Below are 25,610 nucleotides of genomic sequence, written 5' to 3'. Positions count from 1 at the left end.
AAATGAAAAAATGCTCTATTTTGATTTTGGAGTGATTTTCACTTATTTGACTTTTTTATATTTGCACTTTTTTCTTTGTTAAGAATAGATTTTTTTAAACAGAGGCTCCATCAGACATTTATGAAGTCCAAGTGGAGACAGGATGATTCTTTGATAAAGCAAAAAATATGGTAGTAAACCCAACAATAAAATAAGTTGAATATATATACATATATGAATATATATATATATATATATATATGTGTGTGTGAGATTAAAATAGGATAAAAATTGACGATATGATTAAAACAGGTGGAATTTTGGACAATTATATATTCTGTGAGATTATAAATATTTGTATATTTATTTACAAATTTGCTTTATCAAAAGTTGAAATGAGACTAGATGACTATAAAAACACAAATAAAACTAAATGAAAGAAGCTTTTTCAAAGGAAATCAACAAAATGATACGAACCTATTGTATCGGTTTCTCCCTGAAGTTGTAAGACCAAATGTTCAAGTTGATCAGCCTTATCAGACAAATCGGCTTTGTCTCGCATCGCCCTCGTGTATTTCTCCTAAAAAAAAAAAAAAAAAATTTAGCAACAAAGAAAGGAAAGAAACTAGAAAATGAAGAAATTCAAAAATTAAAAAGAAAATAAAAAGTAATATTCTTTACGTTTAATGATGAAAATGCTATTTCAAAATTAAGCGTGTTGGATCAAGGTGAACATTATTACCTCTTATAGAGACATTGAACAAATCTACAAATGATATTCATTAGTGCATTGGTTCCCAAACTTTTTTGCATGACATCACACTATTGAGTTCTTTAAATTCTTACAAGACACCTATCACAAAAAATCTATATTTTCTACTCATAAAGTCTTTTTTGCAATAAAATAATAAAGTTCTGTTTGAAATCAAGGTTAAGGTCAGTAGTAAGGTGTCATCTAACTTAAAACCATTACTTCATTAGGCAATGTTTAGCTGCTCACAACACAAATTGGAGAAGGAAAATTCAAAATATCTGACAATCTAAACAATTTATATAACATTTTATTTTCATCATTTAAGCATCAATATCATGCAAGTAATGTGTTAATATCTAATTATAAAACTCAAATGACCTTGTAACAAGTGATGTAACCCACTTTCCAGTTTACGACATCTGATTGCGCATGCACGCATAAACATGAACGCATAACAACGTAAACAAATAAACACAAATCGCTTCTTTTGCAGATTTTGACCTGTGCACTGAAATATTAACGTTATTTCGAAATTATTATTTAACATGGAAAGAGTGGGGGTGTTTTGCAACTATTCTTTATTACAACTATACTGTCGCTATTTTCTTACAACTAAACAACTTCAACCCGTTGACAAATATAAGAACAATTGTAGTAAAGCCAAAACTACTACTACTCTCTATCCGTCCCTTTTCCTTCCTTCCTTCTTTATGTTTACATTTCTAGATACAAAATAGTTGTGTGAGAATGGTGAATTTGTTGACACATTTACTAATTTGTTTCAACATTAGTTTTATCTTATTTTATTTATTTAGGTTTTATTCTTTTGCTTTAGGTTTTATTAATTATTTTTTTTTAGATTTTAAGTTTCTATAACTTGGTTGAAGGATTCCAAAATGGGTTTTTCATTCTTATATTTCTCATCGGTAGGTTCATGCACGTTTTTGCTGCTAAATGACTTTCGGCGGCGTCTGATTCGTAGGAAAATCATGTTTAATTTTCGATTTTTGAGCAATAATTCGAAAAAATAGGTAACTTTACACGAATAGGGAGGATTTTTATTTTTCCATGTTTGAGTGATCTGTCTGTGATTTTTTCATTTTAATATACTTGCATAGAAATGTTTCTGCTATGAAAAAAAAAAAAAACTATTTTCTTTACGTCACAAGTGTCACACTCATACATGAATTCCATAGCTAATATAACATACCGACCCAACCGGTCACAGGTAGTCTAGTATATATTAATACCAACAACATTGCTTAGAAAATTAGGAAAACTTTTTTCCACCTGTAATAACTTGTAACTTCAACTTACAACCTCTTCACAACACACCAGTAAGCATTCTATGGCATGCTAATGTGCCACGGTACAGTGGTTGGCAACGACTGCTTTAGTTTGACAGACAAGCATAAACACATTTAAGGAAATGAACATGTAAACATTATATAGCGGTACAAATTAAAGGGAGATAACTATTACCTGAATCAAGTCCATTGTTTTCTTGAGTTTTTCAAATTCTGTACGACTTACAATATTTTCTTCAGGGTTTGCTACAAAGAGAAAAAGTGGTTTATAGCAATATCAAGAAAAGGTAACAAACAAATTTTTAAAAATAAAAAAAAAATGGAGGGGGGGGTACAGCCACAATAGGAACACAAGAATTTGAACTTGGCATAGTAGATCTAGTGATTATTTAGAATTAAACCTATTTTCAAAGACTAAATTGAAAAAAAATCTTTCATATACACAGAACAAAGATGTCATATTAAAAAAAAAAAAAAAAAAAGACATCAATTAATAAAGTAGGTTTTATTTTATATAGAAAAATCATTGTTTTTATGATTTTAATAGCAAATATCTTTGACGATTTTTATTTTTCTTTAAAACCAGAAATTGCTAAATATGGTTTTGATATTTTAGATATATGCAAATTATTTTAGTTGGAAAACAAAAAGGAATTTAATTTTTGGCATCAAATTAGTTCCATTTGTATTATTTGGATTCTTTGGACTACTCTTCTCATTTTTTGAGTGTTATTTTCACAACATTTCAGTCTTTTATTTATTTTTTTTTTTATATAAGGTGGTCACCACTTATCAAGGCCCGGAAGCCACTCAGGGATAAGGGTTATTGCATGTACAGTACGTTAGTGTGGAGATTTAATAAAGTGTCTACTTAAGGGGGCGGTTCATCAGGAATTTGTTTACATTGGACTTGAAGACACCCAAGTTTTAGTCATGTGGGAAGCAGGCAGACAAAACAGAGTTCCACAGGCGTGCAGTTCTAAGAAAGAAGCTTTGTTCATGGAATCTACGTTTTGATTTAGGCACAGATAAAGAGTGGGGAAAATTTTTGACAGTGGTTTCAGCTAGTCAGGTGTTTTTCGTAAAAGATTGACGAGGGTGGACAAGAGATTGGAGCTCAGACAAGCACCTGCCATGGAAATAATGATAAAACAAAGATAGGCTCGCAATGTCTCTTCTGTGGGAGAGAGGTTGCAGGGAACAGAAAAGGGCATCCCCCACTAAGCCATGAAGTCTATTTTGTACTCTGTCAAGGCAGGATAGGCTGTTTTTAGAAGCTCCTGCCCAGATATGGCAACAGTACTCCATTCTTGGACGTACTTGACTTTTATATAGATAGAGAATTGCATCAGTAGTGAGATATCTTCTGGAGCAGTAGAAGGATCCCACCATCTTTCCAGCGACCTTGGCAACAGACTTGATGTACGTGTTTCATTTCAGATCAGGAGTAAAGGTCAAACCCAGAAGCTTGTCAAAACATGGGGCTTCTCCTAGATGAGAGACATCCATTTCAATTGATGCCAGATGGGGATCAGAGTGTTGATGATGTAAAGATAGGAGTTTGGTTTTAGATGCATTAAAGGTAACCAGCCACGTCTTCCCCCACTGTACCACGCACTCGAGATCAGAGAGAGAATCAGAGAGAACTTTGTCATTTACAGCCTTTGATGTGTTGCCGTAGATGGTCATGTCATCAGCAGAGATATCAACGAATGATTTAAGTATGTGTTTAGGGAGATCATTGATGTAGATCAGGAAGAGAGTTGGGCCCAGGATGGACCCCTGAGGGACTCTAGCATTAATACTGCAGGCCTCTGATTTTTGTCCATCGACCACTACTCTTATGAGCCTATCAGAGAGAAATACCGTAGCTGGAAATCTTGTGATGTAGGCCTTTATGCCATACCTTATCAAAGGCCTTTGATATGTCAAGAGCAATTGCCTTAGAAAGGAAGCCTTTGTCAAGAGATTCGCTAATCCTATGAGATATAACCGTTAGCACATCTGCAGTAGATCTTGCAGAACGGAAACCATATTGCATGTCACTAAGGAGGTTATTTCTGTTGAGGTGGTTGACTATTTCTCTATTTAATATGGATTCCAGCAACTTACTCATGGCACACAGGAGACTTATTGGTCTGTACTGAGAGGGAGATGACTTATCACCTGAATTCTTAAATACAGGGCAAACTGATGAGGTTTTCCAGGGAGTCGGAAAGCACTTCTCCTTAAGGCAACGCTTAAACAGTTTCGTAAGTATGGGGGAAGTTCTGGTTGAAGCTTTTTTAACTTTTTATAATTGGAATGCCGTCAGAGCCAGTTGCTTTACAGTCTTATCAAATTCAGGAATCTGCATGGAATTTCAAACAGAATGCTTTATTTAATCCAGGAAGTAGCATGCTCTCATTCTGTCAGCCATGATTTAAGTAATCGGCAATTGTACAAGGTGTTCCAAAAATCTTGCACACATTTCAAGTCCTCATATCTGCTTAACTATGACTGTAGTAAAATGAACATGGTAAAACGTAAGTGGTGTCATTTTAAATTAAATGCATTCAGTTTTCTGTAAGATTTTTTTCATTTCTTTTCAGATCCATTAATGGCGTTCACTCAACCAGAAAAGGTGTTTTGCTTGAATTTGAAAAAAAATGAATCATGGACATTTGTTTAACGTGCCTCCCAGATTTCCAGATCTCACACCCTGCAATTTTTTGTGAGGATTTGGGATTTGGTCTATATGCCTCCCATTCCAAGAGTTGTGGATGAGCTAAAGGCCCGAATAACAGAAGCTGTTTCACCCATTGACAACGAAATGCTGAGACGCGTATGGCAAGAAATGAACTCTCGGTTTGATGTCATGTGACCAATGATGGTCACATTGAACATCTTTGAAAATTCCATGAAAAACTTGAGATTACAAGGTTTCTGAAAATACCAGATGCATTTTTATATCCTTAATAATTCTCGAGATATTCAATGTCAAAAACAGGACTTGAAATGTGCCCAAAACTTTTGGCACACCCTGTATTTTGAGTATCATCTGTACTGAAGATTGAACCTTTAACCCCAGAATAGCATAACTTTACAACTAAATTTTATCAAGTACATTATCCACTATGCCACGGGTCCAAAGAATCCAAAGAATCAATCCTCATCTCAAAAATTCAGAAACAGAAATTCCTTCCACTTTTTATATGAATTTTAGATATTTTAGAGATAAAAGGTTCTCGTCAGAAATTGAGGACGTCACATTCCAATACGGAAAACAGAAATGGAGAGGAGGGTTTTTACTGAACAGAGCCACGATGGACAAGAATGCAGTCGCCACCTCTCCCCTTCCCGACCACTGTAGCACATTCACAATTACTATAATCGTAGCTTGCTTGTTAATACTAGTGTCATTAAAGTTAACTCGCTCGATAAAAAAAGAAAGAAGTTGATATGCAGTGAAAGAGAAGAAAATCTACTTACTCGACATGCTGACCTGTTCCTGCAAGTCGGCAACTTTGACAGTCAAATCATCGGAAAAATTCCTTTGATTTTTCAGGTTTTCCATTAGTTGGTTCCGTTCAGCCTCTAATTGACGGATTGTTGCTTGAAGTGAATCCATCTGGAATAAAAAATAGAAATGTGTCAGGAGAGACAGAGACAAGATAGGAAAATTAAAATTGTTGCAAAGCGAGAAACGTAAACACTCACAATGTGGTCCCTCTCGTCTGTGGGCGTGGTATCGTAAACATCCTTATTTCCTTGCGATTTCACCAACATATTTCGCAACTCAGAATTTTGGGTTGTGAGTGCTTCCATCATATCCTGAAAAATTTGTAAATTTGTAAAGAATAAATCTTTAGAAGTGGGTTAGAGCACAACAGCTTAGAAAGTGAAACCAAAGATTTATTAGGAGTGAAGAAAGGGATAAAAACTAATAAACAAGTGTGGTCAAAGGCTTAGAGACTATTTTCGATGAAAGGAAGAAAAAAGAAAAAAGTTTACAGCAAAAACTTTGGTGCTTCGAGTAGAACAAGTGCTATTGTGTTTTTAGTAAAAAAAAAAAAAAAAAATGTCTATCACTATAAACAAATATTGCAGCCATGAAGAAGTAATCAAAGTAGTTATGTCCCCGTGTGTAGACTAATTTTCTACTTTATAACATCTAAGAAAAATGTGATTTTACCCAATTTTCTGTAAAAATGACAGAACTATAAATAACTTTCTACTCAATTTTCATAATTTTTTGGATATGTTACTATTTTTGGGATAACAATTAAATACGTAATATTGTTTTTGCTTAAAACAACATTTTTTTTTAAAAATCTGTCGATCATATCTTAACAAGCACCAAAACTGATTTTTTTTTTAAATTTACATTTTGAGAAATTAAAGACATTGTTTTCATTCATTGATTTTATCAAAATTACAGACAAAAGACAAAAATCATAATTACAGACATTCTCCCTACATTAAAAAAATAAAATTCATGAAAAAAATCTATATGATGACATGTGATGAAACAAAAATATCATATTCCAAAAATTACGTAAATTGATGAAGCAGTTTTATTTTTAAATGAGAAAATTAAATTTTATGAGCATCCAAGCAATGACGGTCTCATCCACCGTTTTGAAAGAAAATCTCAAAAACCAACTTAACAATAATTTATACTTACTGGATTTACATTGTAATTCCTATGGATTCCCATTAATCACTTTAAAATGATTTTTTTTTCATAAAAATAAACCTACTTTATCAATTTACGTCATTTTTGGAATATGATTTTTTTTATTTTTTTTTTTACATGAGGGTCACCTCTTATCAAGGCCCAGGAGCCACTCGGGGATAAGGGTCATTGTGTGTACACTAATCAGTGGGATAGTATCATAGTAATAGTTAGTATTGGGGATTTGATAGTTGTCATTACTTAAGGGGGCAGTTCATCAGGAATTTGTATGTGTTGGACTTGAAGACATCCAAGTTGAATTTGGGGGTGGGGGGACAGTCAAGTGGCAGAGAGTTCCACAGCCGTGCACTTCTAAGAAAGAAGCTTTGTTCATGGAATCTACGTTTTGATTTAGGCATGGATAAATAGTGGGGAAAATTTTGGGCAATTGTTTCAGCTAGTCGGGTGTTTTCGTGAAAGATTGGCGGGGGAGGGACCAGAGAATGGAGCTCAGATGAGCACTTGCCATGGAAATAACGATAGAACAGAGACAGGCTCGCAACGTCCCTTCTGTGGGAGAGAGGTTGCAGGAAAGAGAAAAGGTCATCCCCCACCAAGCCACAAAGTCTTTTTTGTACTCTGTCAAGGCAGGATAGACTATTTTTAGCAGCTCCTGCCCAGATATTGCAGCAGTACTCCATCCTTGGACGTACTTGGCTTTTATATAGATAGAGAATTGCATCAGTAGTGAGATATCGTCTGGAGCGGTAGAAGGATCCCACCATTTTCCCAGCGACCTTGGCCAGAGACTTGATGTATGTGTTCCATTTCAGATCAAGAGTAAAGGTCAAACCCAGAAGCTTATCAAAACATGGGGCCTCCCCTAGACGAGAGCCATTCATTACAATACATGCCAGATGGGGATCAGAGCATTTATGATGTAATGATAGGAGCTTGGTCTTAGATGCATTAAAGGTAACTAGCCACCTCTTCCCTCACTAAACCACGCGCTCAAGATCTGAGGAGAGAGAATCAGAGAGATTGTTGCCATTTACGGCCTTGGATGTGTTGCCATAGATAGTCGTGTCATCAGCATAGATGTCAACGAATGATTTTAGTATGTGTTTTGGGAGATCATTGATGTAGATCAAGAAGAGAGTTGGGCCCAGGATGGACCCCTGAGGGATTCCAGCATTAATAATGTGGGCCTCTGATTTCTGCTCATCAACCACTACTCTACTGAGCCTATCAGAGAGAAATGATTTAATGACAGAGAAAACATTTCCAGTTATACCGTAGCTGGAAATCTTGTGAAGTAGGCCTTTATGCCATACCTTATCGGAGGCCTTTGATATGTCAAGAGCAATTGCCCTAGAAGTGAAGCCTTTGTCGAGAGATTCGCTAATTCTACGAGATATAACAGTTAGCACATCTGCTGTAGATCTAGCAGAACGGAAACCATATTGCGTGTCAATAAGAAGGTTATTTCTGCTGAGGTGGTTGACTACTTACTGATGACACTCAGGAGACTTATTGGTCTGTATTGAGAGGGAGATGACTTATCACCTGAATTCTTAAATACAGGGCATACTGATGAGGTTTTCCAGGGTGTTGGAAAGCACTTCTCCTTAAGGCAACGCTTAAACAGTTTCCTAAGTATGGGGTCAATTTCCGGTTGTAGCTTTTTTAATACTATAATTGGAATACCGTCAGGGCCAGTTGCTTTACTGGAATCAAGGTTCTTGATTAGCTTGGCGACCTCACGCACAGATATTTGTATGTTACTTAGCGTGTTGTAGGAGGAAATACAGGGAGTTGATGGCCTTTGTCGCATAGGGTAGAATTTGCTGCAAAGTTCTTGGCAAATAGTTTGGCCTTGTCAGATGCTGACGAGATGACCTCTGGACCATTGATAATGGTTGGGATAGAACGCACGCTTCTGTTCAGGATATTTTCATTTCATTGTAAAGATTTTTTTTTTTTCAACGTAGAGATTCTGGATCAGAACCAAAATTTTTTTATGCAAAAAGATTCTTGTTAAGAATTTTAATAATTAAGCACAAAAATAATTATGAGAAATTTGTGTCCGAAGGTTGGAAGGGGTACATTACCTGCGAAGCAGTGAGTTCTCGCTGCAAAGTCTCAACCAACTGTGCTTGGGATTCATAATGCCGAAGTCTATCCTGAATTTGCTCCTGCTGATAATTCTCCTTCTGTACAGAATCAGCATTTTTTTTAATCTCCGTCAATTGTGAATCACGAGACATCAACTAAAAAAGTAGAAAGCATTTGCATCCTCATCAATAAATTAAATGGTGTTTCTCAAACAGACCAATAACAAAAATTTTCAATGAAATAAAAATGTTTCAGATTTTTTAATATCATTAACTCATATCATTCCATCACAATCCATCGCAAAGTTATGCAGATAAAAAAATTTTTTTTTTTTTAAATCGGTCTTTCTTTACTATTCATCACAATTGAAAATTGCAATTCAGGTAAAACCACTTTGGAGGTACTTACTTGTAATGCTGAAATATGTGGAATAATCAAAACTTAGAAAAAAAATCGGTACTCCTGCAGTATTTTACCCACCGATTTCACGATCTTAGCCGAGCGTTGATCGACATCCGTCGGAAAACGCCGGAACATGGCGAGCGGTACGATACTCTATCAGCCAATCAGGGCGCTTCAAACGAACGCGCAGCAGACGAATAATTTTCATTGAAATTACACACATAGCGTTTCATTTCAGTTATTTTATTGTTCAAAGTAAAAATACACAGCCTTTCATTTCAGCTATTTAATTTAGCGATAAAAAAAAAAAAAAAAAAAAACGGGAGCTGTTGGAAACATATTTATGCGAATTTATGTGGAGACAAAAATTTGGACACAACCCTTCTTTTGTCTCCATAATAAATCAAATCGCGGAAGGCTACCCGGTTTGGGAAGGAGCTTCTTTCCACATCCTCTGAAAACCCTTTGCTCCCTACTTTGCCTCTCTACAGTCAGTAGAAAATCTTCCAGTCGAAACTAAAGATAAACAGTAATTGTTGTCCCCCCCTACAAACATTACTGAAAAAAAAAACAAAAAAACATTGTTGTTACTGTTTAATAACGTTTTGTTAAAAACACAAAAAAAAAAAAACATTGAAGTGTTTATTACTGTTGCTTACCCCCCCCCCCCAAAAAAAAAAGCTATCGGAAAACAAAATGAACCAAAAAAAAAAAAAAATATTCAACAAAATAAATTTATTTTACTTTAAAAAAACTTACGGTAAGTGTTTGTGATTTATTTTATCCAAATTTTTTGTATTAATTTTATCCATTTTGTTGTGTGTGTGTGTAATATCTTTTCCTTGTAATGTTGTTGCTATTCACATACTTTTAGCGTTCTTCTTGCACCGTAGCTCCGAATTCTCGGCTTTCGTCGGCGTTAACGCCGAAAGCGTTCGTCAACGCTCGGCTAAGATCGTGAAATCGGTGGGTAAAATACTGCAGGAGTACCAAAAAATCAAGTAAAAATCATTTTTTTTACTAAATTGTAGTTTTATATTACGTCATTTATCTTTACTTGCTTAAATGAAAGAATGACTTATCTCTCCTACTTTACAGGAACTTCTAGTATTGTTATCGATGGCAGATCAAGAAAATATAAAACCAATGTTCATTTTTAATAATTTCTACGCAATTTTCTACTCTATATTTTTTCCCAATTTTTGGTGAGAATATTTCCGCATGACACGCAAGTCTATCAAGTTGTTTTTACTTGAAACGTGATTTTCAACTGAATAGTAAAGTATAAAAAAAAAATCTTACAAAACTAATATTTGACAGGAAAAAAAAATGGCAGGTACTTACTGCATCACGCATATCTTTCAGTTCATCTTCCTGTTGGCCTAAACGTTGAGCCAATTCATGGGATCGGTACTCTTCAGTTTGTAATTTGGTCATCAATTCCATACTGTCGTTACTCTGAAAAAAAAAAAAAAAAAAAATGCATGTAAAGGTGAATAAAAAAATCTGAAAATATTGTGGGTGCTTGTTAAAATAGAGTCAACAGATCAATCTTTTTAAAATATGTTGTTTTAAGCAAAAACGTACTTAATTGTCATGTCGAAAATAGTATCAGATCCAAAAATTATGAAAATTCATCAAGTAGGACACCTGCAATTGTGTTTTTAGTAAAAAAAAAAAAAGGTCCATCGTTATAGTCTTCAAAAAAATGTCCGCCATTAAAGTGTTGAAAAGGGAGATAAGTATGGTCTCTGTATTCGCAATCTTCAAGGTGTTTACATCTAGGAGAAAATGCAATTTCCACTAATTTTCTGTAAAAATTACTTTTAACTATAAATAATTTTCTTTTTTTTGAATTTTGTTAATTTTTGGATATATTACTATTTTCAACATGACAATGAAGTAATTACTGTTGTTTTTGTTTAAAACAACATAGTTTTAAAAAAATCGATTTGTTAACTATCTTACCAAGTATCGAATAATGAAAAGAAAAAGGAAAGTTTACTGCATTTTACTCTTTTTAGAACTTCAGTTTTTGTACAATTTAAAAAGATTTATTGTGAAACAGTATTTGGTACTGATGCAGTATAAGAACCATGCTATCATTTACGGAAAACATTGGAAGATGCTGAACAAAAGTTTTGATTTCTTTTTACGCAAACCCTGGCCAATTTTTTCAATAAAAACTATATTATTTCTATCATCAAATTATTTCTATCAGTACAAAGCTAATTCTATGAAAAATTAATTGAAAAATGAAAATTTTCTTATATAATTATTTTCAAAATGAAAACAATACTCTGGAATAATTATTTATGAAACTTTTATAAAATTAAAATCAAGAAAAAGATATTCACTGTAAGGTAAACTTCATGAATATTAATTTTTGGAATAATAACTGATAGCAAAAAAAAAAAACTATGATCAAAGAAGTTAAGGACATTTTGTGTGATTTATATTGATAACTAGCAGGAAAACCCAATTTTGCTCGGGATTGAATGAGGATCACTATTCCTTTGTTTTTATTGGCAACCTTTTCTTGTTTTACTCTCTAATATAATCAGAAAAAGCTAAAATATTGGAAAAATTTCCGAATTAGTGTCTTATACATATATGGCTTGCATTTCATGAAAATTGAATATAATTTTAATGAGGTTCCGCTTCCATGGGTTATTTAAAGGTGGAGGTCGCGTAGATATTTGGAACATAGAGGGTAACAGAGATTTTAGACCACTGCCATACTCTTAAAATTTTATACAAAATTTAAATTTTATAAAAATAGCATATATTTAAAATTTTAAGAGGTTGTATCCTCCTAACTTTGCTTAGGAATGTACCTAGAGATTTAGGAACACTTCTGTTGTCTTTTCCAGTTAATTTGGAATAGCAAACTTTAAATATTATGTAGATTCTAAACTTTCTTTCTATAGGAAATACATAAATCATACACAGACACTGAGCTTTATATAGAGTGAAGACTCATTGAATTTATATGAAAATAGCTGTATCTACCCAGCATTGTCTAGAACTCTTTATTTTTATAATTTCATTATTGTCATTACTCTTAATTTATTTACATGTTTGAAAAGATAATTCAATGAAATATACTTTAAATTTTTTGGTTTTTTTTTTAATTTGATAAATAAGGAATAAGATTCACAGGTATTAAGTCAGCAAGGAATAAGATAGAAGAGTAGTGCTGATTACATGACTAATGCAGGGAGGGAGAACTGTCTACATACTTTTTGTTCTGTGTGAGCAAAGGACAATAAAGGTTGGTTGGTTGTTTTTGTTTTACGGCATATCAACCTTTTTTAGGTTATTTAATGCCGAATCTAGTTATTTTGAGGAACGATTTTTAATGGAGTATATTTGTTTTTTAACAGGTACTACCACTCCGGGTCAGAGTGGACCTGGGAGCAATGGCAATTAAAGGGGAGCTCCACACTTCCCAAGGCCCACAAGGTGGGGCCTCACCATCGGATATAGTTTTAGGTCATATCCAGGACTAAAGGACAATAAAGTGAATATTAATTATGCATTTGAATTCTCTCATTTTCTTAAACAGTAAATTTTTTACCTCACCTCATTTCATTACCTTAAATCATTTCTTTTTTTAAACACTATTTTAATACATTACGCTAACCAATTCTTTTTTATTTCAATAAATCTGTTAATAGTAAGTAAAATAATGTGACAGTGACAATCGCAAGAAACAGACATAGAGGTGGGAGGTGCTAAGATGTTCTTTTATAATATAGATTTGGTTAAACTTTTCAATTAACATTTTTGTTTGAAGACATGACTGATTATAAAAATATTTATATTAACGAGAGGCAACATTAATTAAGAAAAGACTAGAGTAAACACAAACAAGATGGTTTAATACATAAATTTTAAACCGATCGAAAATGATTTAGTTTCGTGGATAAAATTAGTAAATTTCAAATTAAAGTAGAGTTATCTCTCCTTGTTGAGTTTCTACTTTTATGTTGCTTGTTTAAAATGACATCATAATATTTGGTTTAACGGCCGTTTTGCATGACAATGATATATTGATTAGAGTTAAATAATTAATGGCGCTTGTCCAGAATTTTCCCCATCCTATGAAAAACAAAAATAAAAAATGTTTGATGTACGTGCCTGTACAGAAAGAAAATATTGTATACCAAAAATCAAATTAATCAAGTAGTTTCATTCTTAACAAAGTTGTTTTTAAACAAAGAGTTTTACACCTCTCCCATGTTAAGAATGGCTTTCTAAAATCTTGCAAGTTTGAATTAATTAGGAGTTATTTCCCTTGTTCCTTCAGCCTGTTTTTAAAATGGTGCCATAATATCAGCGATGTTCATTTAGCTACAAAATTTGATTTTCTTCTTTAAAAATAAAAACTTTATCATGTTTGATATTTTCTTTTTGTGAAAACATCAGATTTTCTTTTTTTTTTTTTTTTCATGGCAAGAATTTAAACAAGCACTAAATTATTAAAATAATATGGTTCAAAGTCATAAAATGTCATTCTTTTGAGATGCCAACCACTAAGAAACTCTAAGACAGGGTTTTTTGTCTGTTGGTTGGCCTGTCATATTTCAATTTGAAATCATATTTTTCACTGTTAAACATGAAGATTGAATAAATGCATTTTATTTAAAAAATGTTTAAGAATTTCTATAAGAAACTTTCTTCAATCAGTTTGCCATATGCAATTTCTTCGTTAAATTTTGATTGAATGGACACATCTTAATTCTCTCAATTCTTTAATAGAATTTCAGGTGTTTATCCAGAATTTCTCCACCCCATATAGAAAACCAAAAATAAATTTCTGCATGATGTACATACCCATGACAGAATGAAAATGTTGTACACAAAAAAAATCACAAATTGATCAAGTAGTTTTATTTTTATAAAGATAAGCGAATTGTAGTTTTCCCAATGTCTGCCTCCCTCCCCATGTTAAGAATGGCTTTCTAAAATCTGACAAGTTTGAATTAGTTGGAGTTTTCTCGCTTGTTCCTTCAGACTGTTTTCAAAATGGTGCCACAAGATTGTCATAAATTTGGTTCTGATTATCTCCAGGATTTCCCCGATATTTAAAAAACAAAAATAAAGAAAAATTTGTACAATCTATGTACCTGTGATGAAACAAAAACATCATATTCAAAAAATCACATACATTTAGTTGTTTTATTTTTAAATACGAAAATAAAATTTTATGCATATCAGAAAAGTGACCATCTTATTCATCATTACGAAAAAAAAAAAAAAAAAAGAAAAGTGGAAGGTAACTCAATAATTCTAAACTTGTGAGATTTATGTTGTAATGTTTACAAATTCTCATAATAATCGCTTAAAAATTATTTTCTTTATGAAAAATAAAACTGCTTGATGAATTTACATAATTTTTAGAATAGGATTAATTTCTTGATGGGTATGTATATCATACAATTTTTTCTTCTTTTTTTCAAGGGAGGATTTACAGAATTAAAAGTATATGAAAAAAATTGTTTAAACTTCCAAACGTAGAAAAAAAAAATGGAAGGAAAAAGATTTTTTTTTTTACCATTTTAACAAATCCATTTTGCAATTCTGCTAATTGATGTTTGAGATCTTTGTTTTGTGTGAGTGCTCGACTCAAAGCTGTTTTGTCACTCTGAATGTTTTCCAATAGCTGAGCTTTATCGCCTGCCTCTTGGCCGAGTTGTGCAATCTTAAAATCAAGTTCCATAATCTTATCCTCTTTTTCTTCAAGTAATCTACAAAGAAAAAAAAGATTAGTTTAAATTATGCACACACTTCATAGAAATTCACAATTCATTTACGAAATAATTTCAGAGAATCCTAACAAAAATATGCTTTCATACTTAAAAAAAAAAAAAGAAAAAAAAAGTGCTTCTATATTTAAATAAGCAAAAAATACTGAATTTCAAGTAAAATAAATGGTACCTATGTAATTATGTTGCAAATAGTAACATATTCAAAAATTACAGAAAACGATGAGGTAGAAAATTAATTATTTGTGAAAAACGGTTCTGATCAGAGTAAAAATAGTTTGATAAGGTTACACGCTTAGGTGGACATATTGAGTCACGTGACATAAGGAAAGGGGAAGTAACTTAGTTGAAACACGATGTATAGCAGACAGAATTCATTAAGAAAGCAAAAAACAAATCTACAGAATTTGTGAAGTTTTTAAAAAGGACTTTTTTTTAACTGTTTGAATTTATTTTTTTTATAAAAATAACTGATGGAATTTTGGGATTAGATTTCCTAGAAATTGAAAACTTAATTACCTCTCCTGTTAATTCTCCAATTCGAATCGAAAGATTTTGAAACCAAATCACTAACTAGACTTTACAAATGTCTTTTCATGAGTGATTAATTTTCTACCTATCATTTTCCGTAATTTTTGGATATGTTACTGTTTACGACACAATTACATAGGTACCATCTGTTTTACTTGAAATTTTTTACCTTATTTAATAAAAATAGAAGCACCAAAAGAATTTTTGAAAATTATAGTAATTTAAATCAGACACACAAAATGGTGATAAAACATCTTGTCAAGTTATTTTTTTTAATATGACCAACGTAAATAACTGATACAAGGCAGAAATGAAATCTGTATTACACATAAAGGGAAATAACCTCCACACCCTAATAAAAATATTTGTAAAAACGTCAAAAAGGACCTCGATTATTTCCTTTGTTGTATAATACTTTGTATGGTGTTTATTTCTTTCCCACAATGAGAAATGCAACACAAGGGTCAAAAAGTGAAATTGAAAATTCAGTGCTCCCAAGGAAGACCATTCTGACCTGCAAAAAAGTGCTTGGGCAGCTCCGTCAGTATTGCTCGGTAGGGGCACCTCAGATGATTAGCAATAAATTCCTTCTCAAACAGAGAAGGTAAAGCTTTGGAGGGTGAACCTTCTAGAATTGCACAGGACCAACTTCATACTACAATCAACAGAAAGAAGGTTTACAAGAATGATCTAGACTCGATTTTGGATGCTGAAGTAAAACCCCCAGAGCCGCAAGCATGGTCAATTCAAATGACTATTTACTGTTTTTATTGCTTAAAATAAATTTAAGTACTTGTGTAGAATTTGAGCTAGATGTAACTAACCGTCCACTTGACTTTGCTCAGAACATGACGTCATGTGCTCGGGTTTGACTGTAATCTAACGTAAGCCGCTGATCAGCGAATCAGTGTGTGGTAAAAAACAGAGAGGTGCATCATCACCATTAAGGATGGATGTGGCTGGAGGTGTACCAGGACGAAATGCTGACAATGGATGTCAATAAGGACTGGCACGTTTTTCCAGAATGCCAAACTGAAAATCTCAACAGTGCTAAAATTTATCTACCTGTGGGCCTACGAGATGGCAAATTAGAAAAATCCCTTGATAGAATGTGGGGTGGGGTTTGGGCATACCACTGCGGACTGGAAAAACTTCCTACGTGATATATGCTAGAATTGTTTCCTAAGACATCCCTGACAGATTGGTGACCCGGGGCATACTGTCAAAATTGAGGAGTCATTATTTAACCATTGTAAATGCAATTTCAGATGACTTCTCAAGCCATTCTGCGGGTTTGGTGGCTATGACCCTGCAGAGAAGGAGGGTTTCCTTGTCACGGTTCTAAATAGGAATGTTTACACCATCTTTCCTAAAAGATTATATTCTGTCATATTATATACGGTCAGACTATTGGAAAGCTTATAGCAGAGTGGGAGGAGAAAAGTTTCACCATTTAATAATGAACAAGAGAACTTTACTTCATCAAGGCGACCACATTGCATAGTGTTTTTTTATAAAATGCCAAACTAGTTTTGCAGTGAACATTATAGAAAGACAAAAAAAGTAAAGATTCAGTGACGTTTTCTTGTTGTGTTAGAGAATGGATAGAGAGAGAGACACAATACAACAAACACTCATTTTATGATACGACAACATAACAGTTGAAATATACCAAAACTCAAACCTCCATTATTCAATTTTAACATTTTTGCTATTTACACAAATATCAAATTTTTATTCAAAAGCACAAACATTTTAATTGGAAAAATGGGTTAATAATTTTGATTTATTGAAAAAACTATAAACTATAAAATAGAAGAAAATGTAGGTTTGTTTGTTTTACAACAAATCAACCCTTTTGGGATTATTTAATATTACAAACTGATAGATTTTATATACAATTCATTTAACACAAATTGCAATGTCATTTATTGTGAAATCATGTTATTGGACTTCAGAAACTTTGGAATAAACTATTAAAATTATATACTTAATGCATTTTTGCATAATCAAACAAAAGATCAAAAAGAATTTTCATTTTGCATATTCAATCCATCAGATAAATCACGCAACCGAATGGGAAAGATAAAGAGAAGAAAAATGTGTGCGTTTCTTACCGGCTCATTTGTGCATTGTCTCTGATCTGAGCCTCGTGCCTTTTAGAGAGTTCTTCATAATCCGAATGCAATTTTTCAATCTCCAGCTGCAAACTCGCTGTGGAATTGGTTGCAGACTGACTCTCTGCCTCTTCTGGAATTAAAAATAGTTTGCTAATAAAACAAAGAAGCAAAGATGTTTAAGGAAAGTTAATTTCGAACAATTGTCAGCCATATTTTAGATTTGATTTGGATTGTTTTACAACATATCAACCTCTTTTTTGGGGTCATTTAATACCGAAACAGAATACCTATTAACAATGTTATTAGTTGAAATCCAGACCACTATTTTACACAAAGCTTGAGGGGCTTTTATGAGACTTAAATAGTCATGTTAATGACAACATACAAAAAAAGAAACTCTTTTTTTGTATCTTGAATTAAGTTAATCAACACAAAAACTGTCATTAAGTATAATTAGCTTTTTTAACTATTTTTGTTTTACATCATATCAACTTTTTTTTTAGGTTATTTAACGTCGACACAATACCTACTGTAAATTTGCTATTTTACTCATAGCTGTAGGGGAAAATTGTAGACTTAGAAATTTCCCAACAGTATCAGTGCATGATTAACCAATAAATCCAAAGTAAAACCTGAATCCAGCACTGTGGATCAAATACATAGTTTTATTTACAAACTTTTTTTTTTTTTTTACATCATTTTGTCAATTTTCCTCTCACCTGAGAAATTCTTCCAGACTGAGACTATTTTAATTTTTGTGTGCTTAATGACATGGACTGGTGTGTCCAGTTAAAATCTAGTTCATTACACAGAAAAACTTTCACTTAGGATGTTGGCAACCTTCATGTGATTTCTCCTGCAAGTGTTAGGTGTTTTTGTATAACGTAATTCTAACTAGAAAGATATCAGGGAAATGAATGCCAACAATAGAATTATCCAACTCGTATAATAGTTGTTTGTTGTTTTGTTTTAATGCATATCAACTCTTTTTGAGTTATTTAATGCTAAATCCAATAATTTTCAAAAAGGTTTTGAAGCTTCAACTTTTTTATATCTCTTAATACTTATTCATGGTGTTTGGTTTGGTTTGGTTGTTTATGATTGAGTTTTATAAAGGGAAAAGAAATAAAATAATGTTTGGTGAATTTCAAGTCAGGAAATCAGCATCTTCATACAGCCTGATCTAATTCATACAAAATGAAGAAGCTAATATAAGATCTGATTTTCTTCAGGTGCATCTTTCCGAACTTGAGAATTTTCATGGAATTTCAAACTGAACCCCTTATTTAACCCACAGGAATAGATTGTTCTCATTCTATCAGTCATGATCAGGTAGAAATGTTAATTTTGACAAAGATTCCCAAGTTTGACTGGATGGTATCCAAGTTACAAAATGATGCTTCTAAAAAAAAGTTTACATCTGCCAAAACGTTGTAAACACAAGATGAAATTTGAATAAAAATGTCTACATATGTGCTCACATAACAGTAAAAAAATTTGAAAAAGACGAGAACAAAAAAAGACAAACCTAATTGTTTGCGAAGAGAACCCATTTCCGTTTCCTGTTCATGTTGTTTGCTAAGTAAGGATTCTCGTTCTCCAGTCAAAGAAGTTACCTACAAAAAATAAAGATTTTTTATTTTACATTTTACTTCAGAAGACATTACATTATATTCTATGGATGTTTTATGAACTGATACTAATCATTCAATGTGTTATTTTCAATCAGTGTAAAGTTTGACTTGAATCTTTAAATGTGACAATGCCAGGCTCAGGATGCCCCACCACAAAGGCAAAACTCACTTAAACCTTTATGACCTGCTTGAACTAATTCGTTGAGTCGTAAATAAATGAATATAATGGCATAAATAAAGTGGGAAATTGATTCAAACACGCTTGTACATATTAGTTCAGTATTTTTTAATGAAATATACTTTTTTCCAGTTTGAAGACAATCATAGTATCATTACTCTTTAAACTAATTAAAATTAATAAATATTTTTAATCATCTACATCATAATTCAGGTCATAGAGGGTTAATTAACTCTTAAGTTGTGACTCATGTTGTGGCGATATTATGAATCCTAGTCAAAGTCAACCAACCTTGCTGGTGGAATCTTACGAATTATTAAAACAGGCAAAGTTCTTGTTCCCAGCACTGGCTTGAAAAGATCAACTACTAAAAACTGAAGGTGTCATGGTCGTCAATTACGGTGATTCTGACGAAATTACTTTTATGGGAGATCTGTTGTTGCCTGGGATTGAGTGAGAATCAACGAATGTTCCCCACCATACTTTTATTGTCATCAAAATCCATGAAATCGTCCATTTTTTAATCCAATCGATTGATTGCCTTTTCTAGTTGGGGACTCACTGCAGTGCACTGGGAGGAAATTTCACGTGCCTTCCCGTAGTAACTTATTCTATAATACATTGTAGTCTACATTGCACTTTAGAGAACCTACTGTTGATTTTATAAAATTATTTTTATACATAATAGCTTGAATTAAAGTTGAAAATCCAAAAGTCAAGTATGCAGTGATAAAACTTAAATGTGCTTGTGATATAAGGCTTTATAAGATGTTAACTTTCTTCAAAATTTGAATGTTCCTTCTTTAATCAGATTTTTCGATTATAGATTTCTGATACTCATCAGAGGCATTCCGATAAAAAAAAAACTATCTGAGAACACTCCCAGATACAAAATATACTTGTGTGAAATTTCATAAAAATCGACCCAGCTGTTTTGGAGTGCATAGGGAATGAACTTACAAAGTGCTTTTTATATGTAAGTGGAGGTAGTAATGGATTACAAATATTATTTCCTAGTTTGTTGAGATAATGCCATGATGGCCAATTTCTAAAAGCTGTTGAACACATGCTAACATGTAGACATTAAACTGAATATGATGAAAACTTTATGATCTTTCTGTGATCATATTATTCAAACCAGTAGACAGCACCAAATGGACACACATTCTACCAAGTAAGTCCATACATTTTTATAAGAGGTTCTGTCTGTCATGTTTAAGTTTGAAAGAGAATTTCCATTGTTGAACACATCGATTCAATAGATGTTGCATTTGAAGACTGGATCCATTTTTGTTTGGTTATGGATTTCTCAAATGCACTTACAAATCATTTTTTATTGTATTAAATAGGTCAGTTTGCGTTTTTTTTATTTTTTTTTTAATTTTGGTTTTTGACTTATTCCAATCTAACTAAATGATGTTTTTTTAGATTTTATTTACAATATTTCGTCAATGTAAAATGCAATGAACTTGAATCAGATGTTGGGTGGAGGGGGCTACAAAGCTAACAGATTCAATACAAAAAACAAAAATGTGGATTAATTTATTTTTTTTTTAACAAATTGTTCGACTTTCTATAAAAAAACAAAAATAGTTGCACTTTGTATTTCAAAGGGCAAAACAGGAAAATATCAAGAAACTAGTCAAGTTCGTGTTATTAATTATTTGACCAAAGTGTCAGCCTTTGTAATGAGGTTTTGGGTGAATTTTTTTATTTTTAAAAAACATTGTAGGATAATATTTGGGAAGGGGGAGGGGGGTGCAGAAAATGCCAGATATAATACGAAACTGTTAGCAGAATAAGGCAGGACATATTTTGATATTTTTTTCTATTAAGAAAAGAGAACGATAAAATTGCAAAAGGACAAAAATCTCAATGTTTGATAAACAGTTTAAAATTTTGACCATGAAAAGCAGAATAATGGCATAATTATTAGTATTATTAATGTTTTTTTTTTTGAGGGGGGAGTCACCAGCTGTATTCGAGGATGATGGGCATAAAGGGTGATTTTATATATATATATATATATATATATATATATAAAAAGAGAAAGAGAGAGATATCATGATAGATTGATTTTAAAAGATTGTAAGAGACAGACGGTAAGAGAGAGAAGGAGAGTGGGAGACAAAGAGACAGACGGGGGGAAAGTCAGAGAGAGAGAGGGAGGAAAGTGTAAGTGAGAGAGAGGGAGGAAAGTGTAAGTGAGAGAAAGGGAGGGAGTAAAGTGAGAGAGAGGGAGGGAGTAAAGTGAGAGAGAGGGAGGGAGTAAAGTGTAAGAGGGAGAGAGTAAAGTGTAAGAGGGAGAGAGTAAAGTGTGAGAGGGAGAGAGTAAAGTGTGAGAGGGAGAGAGTAAAGTGTGAGAGGGAGAGAGTATAGTGTGAGAATGAGAGAGTAAAGTGTGAGAGGGAGGGAGTAAAGTGTAAGTGTGAGAGGGAGGGAGTAAAGTGTAAGAGTGAGAGGGAGGGAGTAAAATGTAAGAGGAAGAGGGAGGGAGTAAAGTGTAAGAGGGAGAGGGAGGGAGTAAAGTGTAGGAGGGATAGGGAGGGAGTAAAGTGTAAGAGGGATAGGGAGGGAGTAAAGTGTAAGAGGGAGAGGGAGGGAGTAAAGTGTAAGAGGGAGAGGGAGGGAGTAAAGTGTAAGAGGGAGAGGGAGGGAGTAAAATGTAAGAGGGGGAAAGTGTAAGAGAGAGAGAGAGAGGGGGGGGGAAGTGTAAGAGAGAGAGAGAGAGGGGGGGGGAAGTGTAAGAGAGAGAGAGAGAGAGGGGAAAGTGTAAGAGAGAGAGAGAGAGAGGGGAAAGTGTAAGAGAGAGAGAGAGGGGAAAGTGTAAGAGAGAGAGAGAGGGAAAGTGTAAGAGAGAGAGAGAGGGAAAGTGTAAGAGAGAGAGAGAGGGAAAGTGTAAGAGAGAGAGAGAGGGAAAGTGTAAGAGAGAGAGAGGGAAAGTGTAAGAGAGAGAGAGAGGGAAAGTGTAAGAGAGAGAGAAGGAAAGTGTAAGAGAGAGAGAGAGGGAAAGTGTAAGAGAGAGAGAGAGGGAAAGTGTAAGAGAGAGAGAGAGGGAAAGTGTAAGAGAGAAAGAGAGGGAAAGTATAAGAGAGAGAGAGAGGGAAAGTATAAGAGAGAGAGAGAGGGAAAGTGTACGAGAGAGAGAGAGGGAAAGTGTAAGAGTGAGAGAGCGGGAAAGTGTAAGAGAGAGAGAGAGGGAAAGTGTAAGAGAGAGAGGGAAAGTGTAAGAGAGAGAGAGAGAGGGAAAGTGTAAGAGAGAGAGAGAGGGAAAGTGTAAGAGAGAGAGGGAAAGTGTAAGAGAGAGAGAGGGAAAGTGTAAGAGAGAGAGAGAGGGAAAGTGTAAGAGAGAGAGAGAGAGAGAGATAGAGGGAAAGTGTAAGAGAGAGAGAGAGGGAAAGTGTAAGAGAGAGAGAGAGGGAAAGTATAAGAGAGAGAGAGAGGGAAGTGTAAAAGAGAGAGAGAGAGGGGGAAAGTGTAAAAGAGAGAGAGAGAGGGAAAGTGTAAGAGAGAGAGAGAGAGGGAAAGTGTAAGAGAGAGAGAGAGAGAGGAACAGTGCAAGAGAGAGAGAGGAAAAGTGCAAGAGTGAGAGAGAGAGAGGAAAAGTACAAGAGAGAGAGAGAGAGAGAGAGGAAAAGTGTAAGAGAGAGAGAGAGAGGAAAAGTGTAAGAGAGAGAGAGAGAGGAAAAGTGTAAGAGAGAGAGAGAGAGAGAGAGAGGAAAAGTGTAAGAGAGAGAGAGAGAGAGAGAGAGGAAAAGTGTAAGAGAGAGAGAGAGAGAGGAAAAGTGTAAGAGAGAGAGGGAAAGTGTAAGAGAGAGAGGGAAAGTGTAAGAGAGAGAGGGAAAGTGTAAGAGAGAGAGGGAAAGTGTAAGAGAGAGAGGGAAAGTGTAAGAGAGAGAGGGAAAGTGTAAGAGAGAGAGGGAAAGTGTAAGAGAGAGAGGGGAAAGTGTAAGAGAGAGAGGGGAAAGTGTAAGAGAGAGAGAGGGGAAAGTGTAAGAGAGAGAGAGGGGAAAGTGTAAGAGAGAGAGGGGAAAGTGTAAGAGAGAGAGGGGAAAGTGTAAGAGAGAGAGGGGAAAGTGTAAGAGAGAGAGGGGAAAGTGTAAGAGAGAGAGGGGAAAGTGTAAGAGAGAGAGGGGAAAGTGTAAGAGAGAGAGGGGAAAGTGTAAGAGAGAGAGGGGAAAGTGTAAGAGAGAGAGGGGAAAGTGTAAGAGAGAGAGAGGGAAAGTGTAAGAGAGAGAGAGGGGAAAGTGTAAGAGAGAGAGGGGAAAGTGTAAGAGAGAGAGGGGAAAGTGTAAGAGAGAGAGGGGAAAGTGTAAGAGAGAGAGGGGAAAGTGTAAGAGAGAGAGGGGAAAGTGTAAGAGAGAGAGGGGAAAGTGTAAGAGAGAGAGGGGAAAGTGTAAGAGAGAGAGGGGAAAGTGTAAGAGAGAGAGGGGAAAGTGTAAGAGAGAGAGGGGAAAGTGTAAGAGAGAGAGGGGAAAGTGTAAGAGAGAGAGGGGAAAGTGTAAGAGAGAGAGGGGAAAGTGTAAGAGAGAGAGGGGAAAGTGTAAGAGAGAGAGGGGAAAGTGTAAGAGAGAGAGGGGAAAGTGTAAGAGAGAGAGGGGAAAGTGTAAGAGAGAGAGGGGAAAGTGTAAGAGAGAGAGGGGAAAGTGTAAGAGAGAGAGGGAAAGTGTAAGAGAGAGAGGGAAAGTGTAAGAGAGAGAGGGAAAGTGTAAGAGAGAGAGGGGAAAGTGTAAGAGAGAGAGGGGAAAGTGTAAGAGAGAGAGGGGAAAGTGTAAGAGAGAGAGGGAAAGTGTAAGAGAGAGAGGGGAAAGTGTAAGAGAGAGAGTGGAAAGTGTAAGAGAGAGAGGGGAAAGTGTAAGAGAGAGAGAGGGGAAAGTGTAAGAGAGAGAGGGGAAAGTGTAAGAGAGAGAGGGGAAAGTGTAAGAAAGAGAGGGGAAAGTGTAAGAAAGAGAGGGGAAAGTGTAAGAAAGAGAGAAAGGGATAAAAGTGTGTTTGTAAAAAAGAGAGAGGGGTAAGAGAGGGGGTTAGAGATTAATAGAGTAGAAACACTTCTTGTTCTAACCTGTCCTGTTAATGATTGGTTTTGTTGCTGAAGTTGTTCAATATATTGTTGATATTGTTCTGACAATTGATTGCGTTCATCTGTCACACTCTGGAATGATTCTTGATACTGAAACACAGAAAGAGGAAAATGAATCAGAAATAAACACAAGCGATGATTTTAAATATAAAATGTGATACAATCCATTTTTTGCAGCAATTTTCTGATTAGGAATTAGAAGCTATCATATCGAAGCTGATAACACAAACCCGAATATTCTTACAAATATTTGTTTGGTTTAACTCTTAACCTTTTTGCTACAAGCAAAGTGCAGTATCTATTCTGATGCTACTTAATCTATTCTGTCCTCGTTCAGTGCAGATGAAATCCTTCTAGATTCATCATATTTGATTTAAAGTCTGTTTTACATGCTGCCATGCATTGTCCGGCTTTAAGAAATTGACTTAAAAACTTCTCTCTGACCAAGTCTCTATTTAACCCTCTTTCTCTCAAGTCCATCTTTATCATTTTTTCCCATGTTTTCCTTCTCCTGTGGACTGAATTTATTACCTCAACTTAGTCATGCTTCAAATGTGGCAATACTATCAAAGTCTTTTTCTTCAAACATCTCCCATACTATCTATTTGTGGACTGTTATTCTCATCATCATAGTTGTTATGGTCTCACCACGTTTTGGCCAAGTAAACCTCTGGCCTGCTTTGGGTAGGATTGAAACTGCTATCTTCAGACAATGTTCACCTGAAACTGTAGAGATTAAACGCCTCTATCTACTGCTCCGCAGGGTGATCAAGGTTGGATTTTTTGGTCTTCTAAATCCAAGGCAAGAGGATAAGTTGGTCGAAATGTGGTGAAACAGCAAAAAGTCTGCAAATAAATACACAAATTACTCATCTCAAAGAATTCCAATAAAATATATAATCTCCTATACTGTTCATATTTAATCATCTTCTGAAGTCATCAGAACTACGCCTGTCCTTAAGACTCCCACTACATCATTCCTATAGCATTTCTCTCTATGCAATGTTTGTCCTCAAACTGGAATTTTTTTTGTTTTTTTACTTACGTTCACCTCTAACAAGGCATATTGCCACTTGAACGTA

The 25,610-nt window shown here is 34.3% G+C and overlaps 1 protein-coding gene across 2 annotated transcripts in view; it reads right to left on the bottom strand.

Annotated features, from left to right (window-relative positions):
* LOC145241312 (golgin subfamily A member 2-like) overlaps window positions 1–25,610 on the bottom strand; it is a 129,284-nt gene that overhangs the window by 9,038 nt on the left and 94,636 nt on the right. For both annotated transcript variants that reach the window (XM_080104121.1, XM_080104122.1), the window contains exons 14-23: window positions 24,511–24,618; window positions 19,165–19,252; window positions 17,634–17,766; window positions 14,775–14,967; window positions 10,559–10,672; window positions 8,809–8,967; window positions 5,740–5,853; window positions 5,512–5,650; window positions 2,216–2,286; window positions 457–559 (exon numbers count right to left, since the gene is read on the bottom strand). In XM_080104121.1, coding sequence (XP_079960247.1) covers window positions 457–559; window positions 2,216–2,286; window positions 5,512–5,650; window positions 5,740–5,853; window positions 8,809–8,967; window positions 10,559–10,672; window positions 14,775–14,967; window positions 17,634–17,766; window positions 19,165–19,252; window positions 24,511–24,618 — 1,222 coding nt within the window. The remainder of the gene's footprint in view (window positions 1–456; window positions 560–2,215; window positions 2,287–5,511; window positions 5,651–5,739; window positions 5,854–8,808; window positions 8,968–10,558; window positions 10,673–14,774; window positions 14,968–17,633; window positions 17,767–19,164; window positions 19,253–24,510; window positions 24,619–25,610) is intronic.

This window comes from Euprymna scolopes, chromosome 20 (genome assembly GCF_053919585.1).
Source record: "Euprymna scolopes isolate OS-2025 chromosome 20, ASM5391958v1, whole genome shotgun sequence".
Taxonomy (NCBI): domain Eukaryota; kingdom Metazoa; phylum Mollusca; class Cephalopoda; order Sepiida; family Sepiolidae; genus Euprymna; species Euprymna scolopes.
This window is presented reverse-complemented; position numbering and strand designations above follow the sequence as displayed.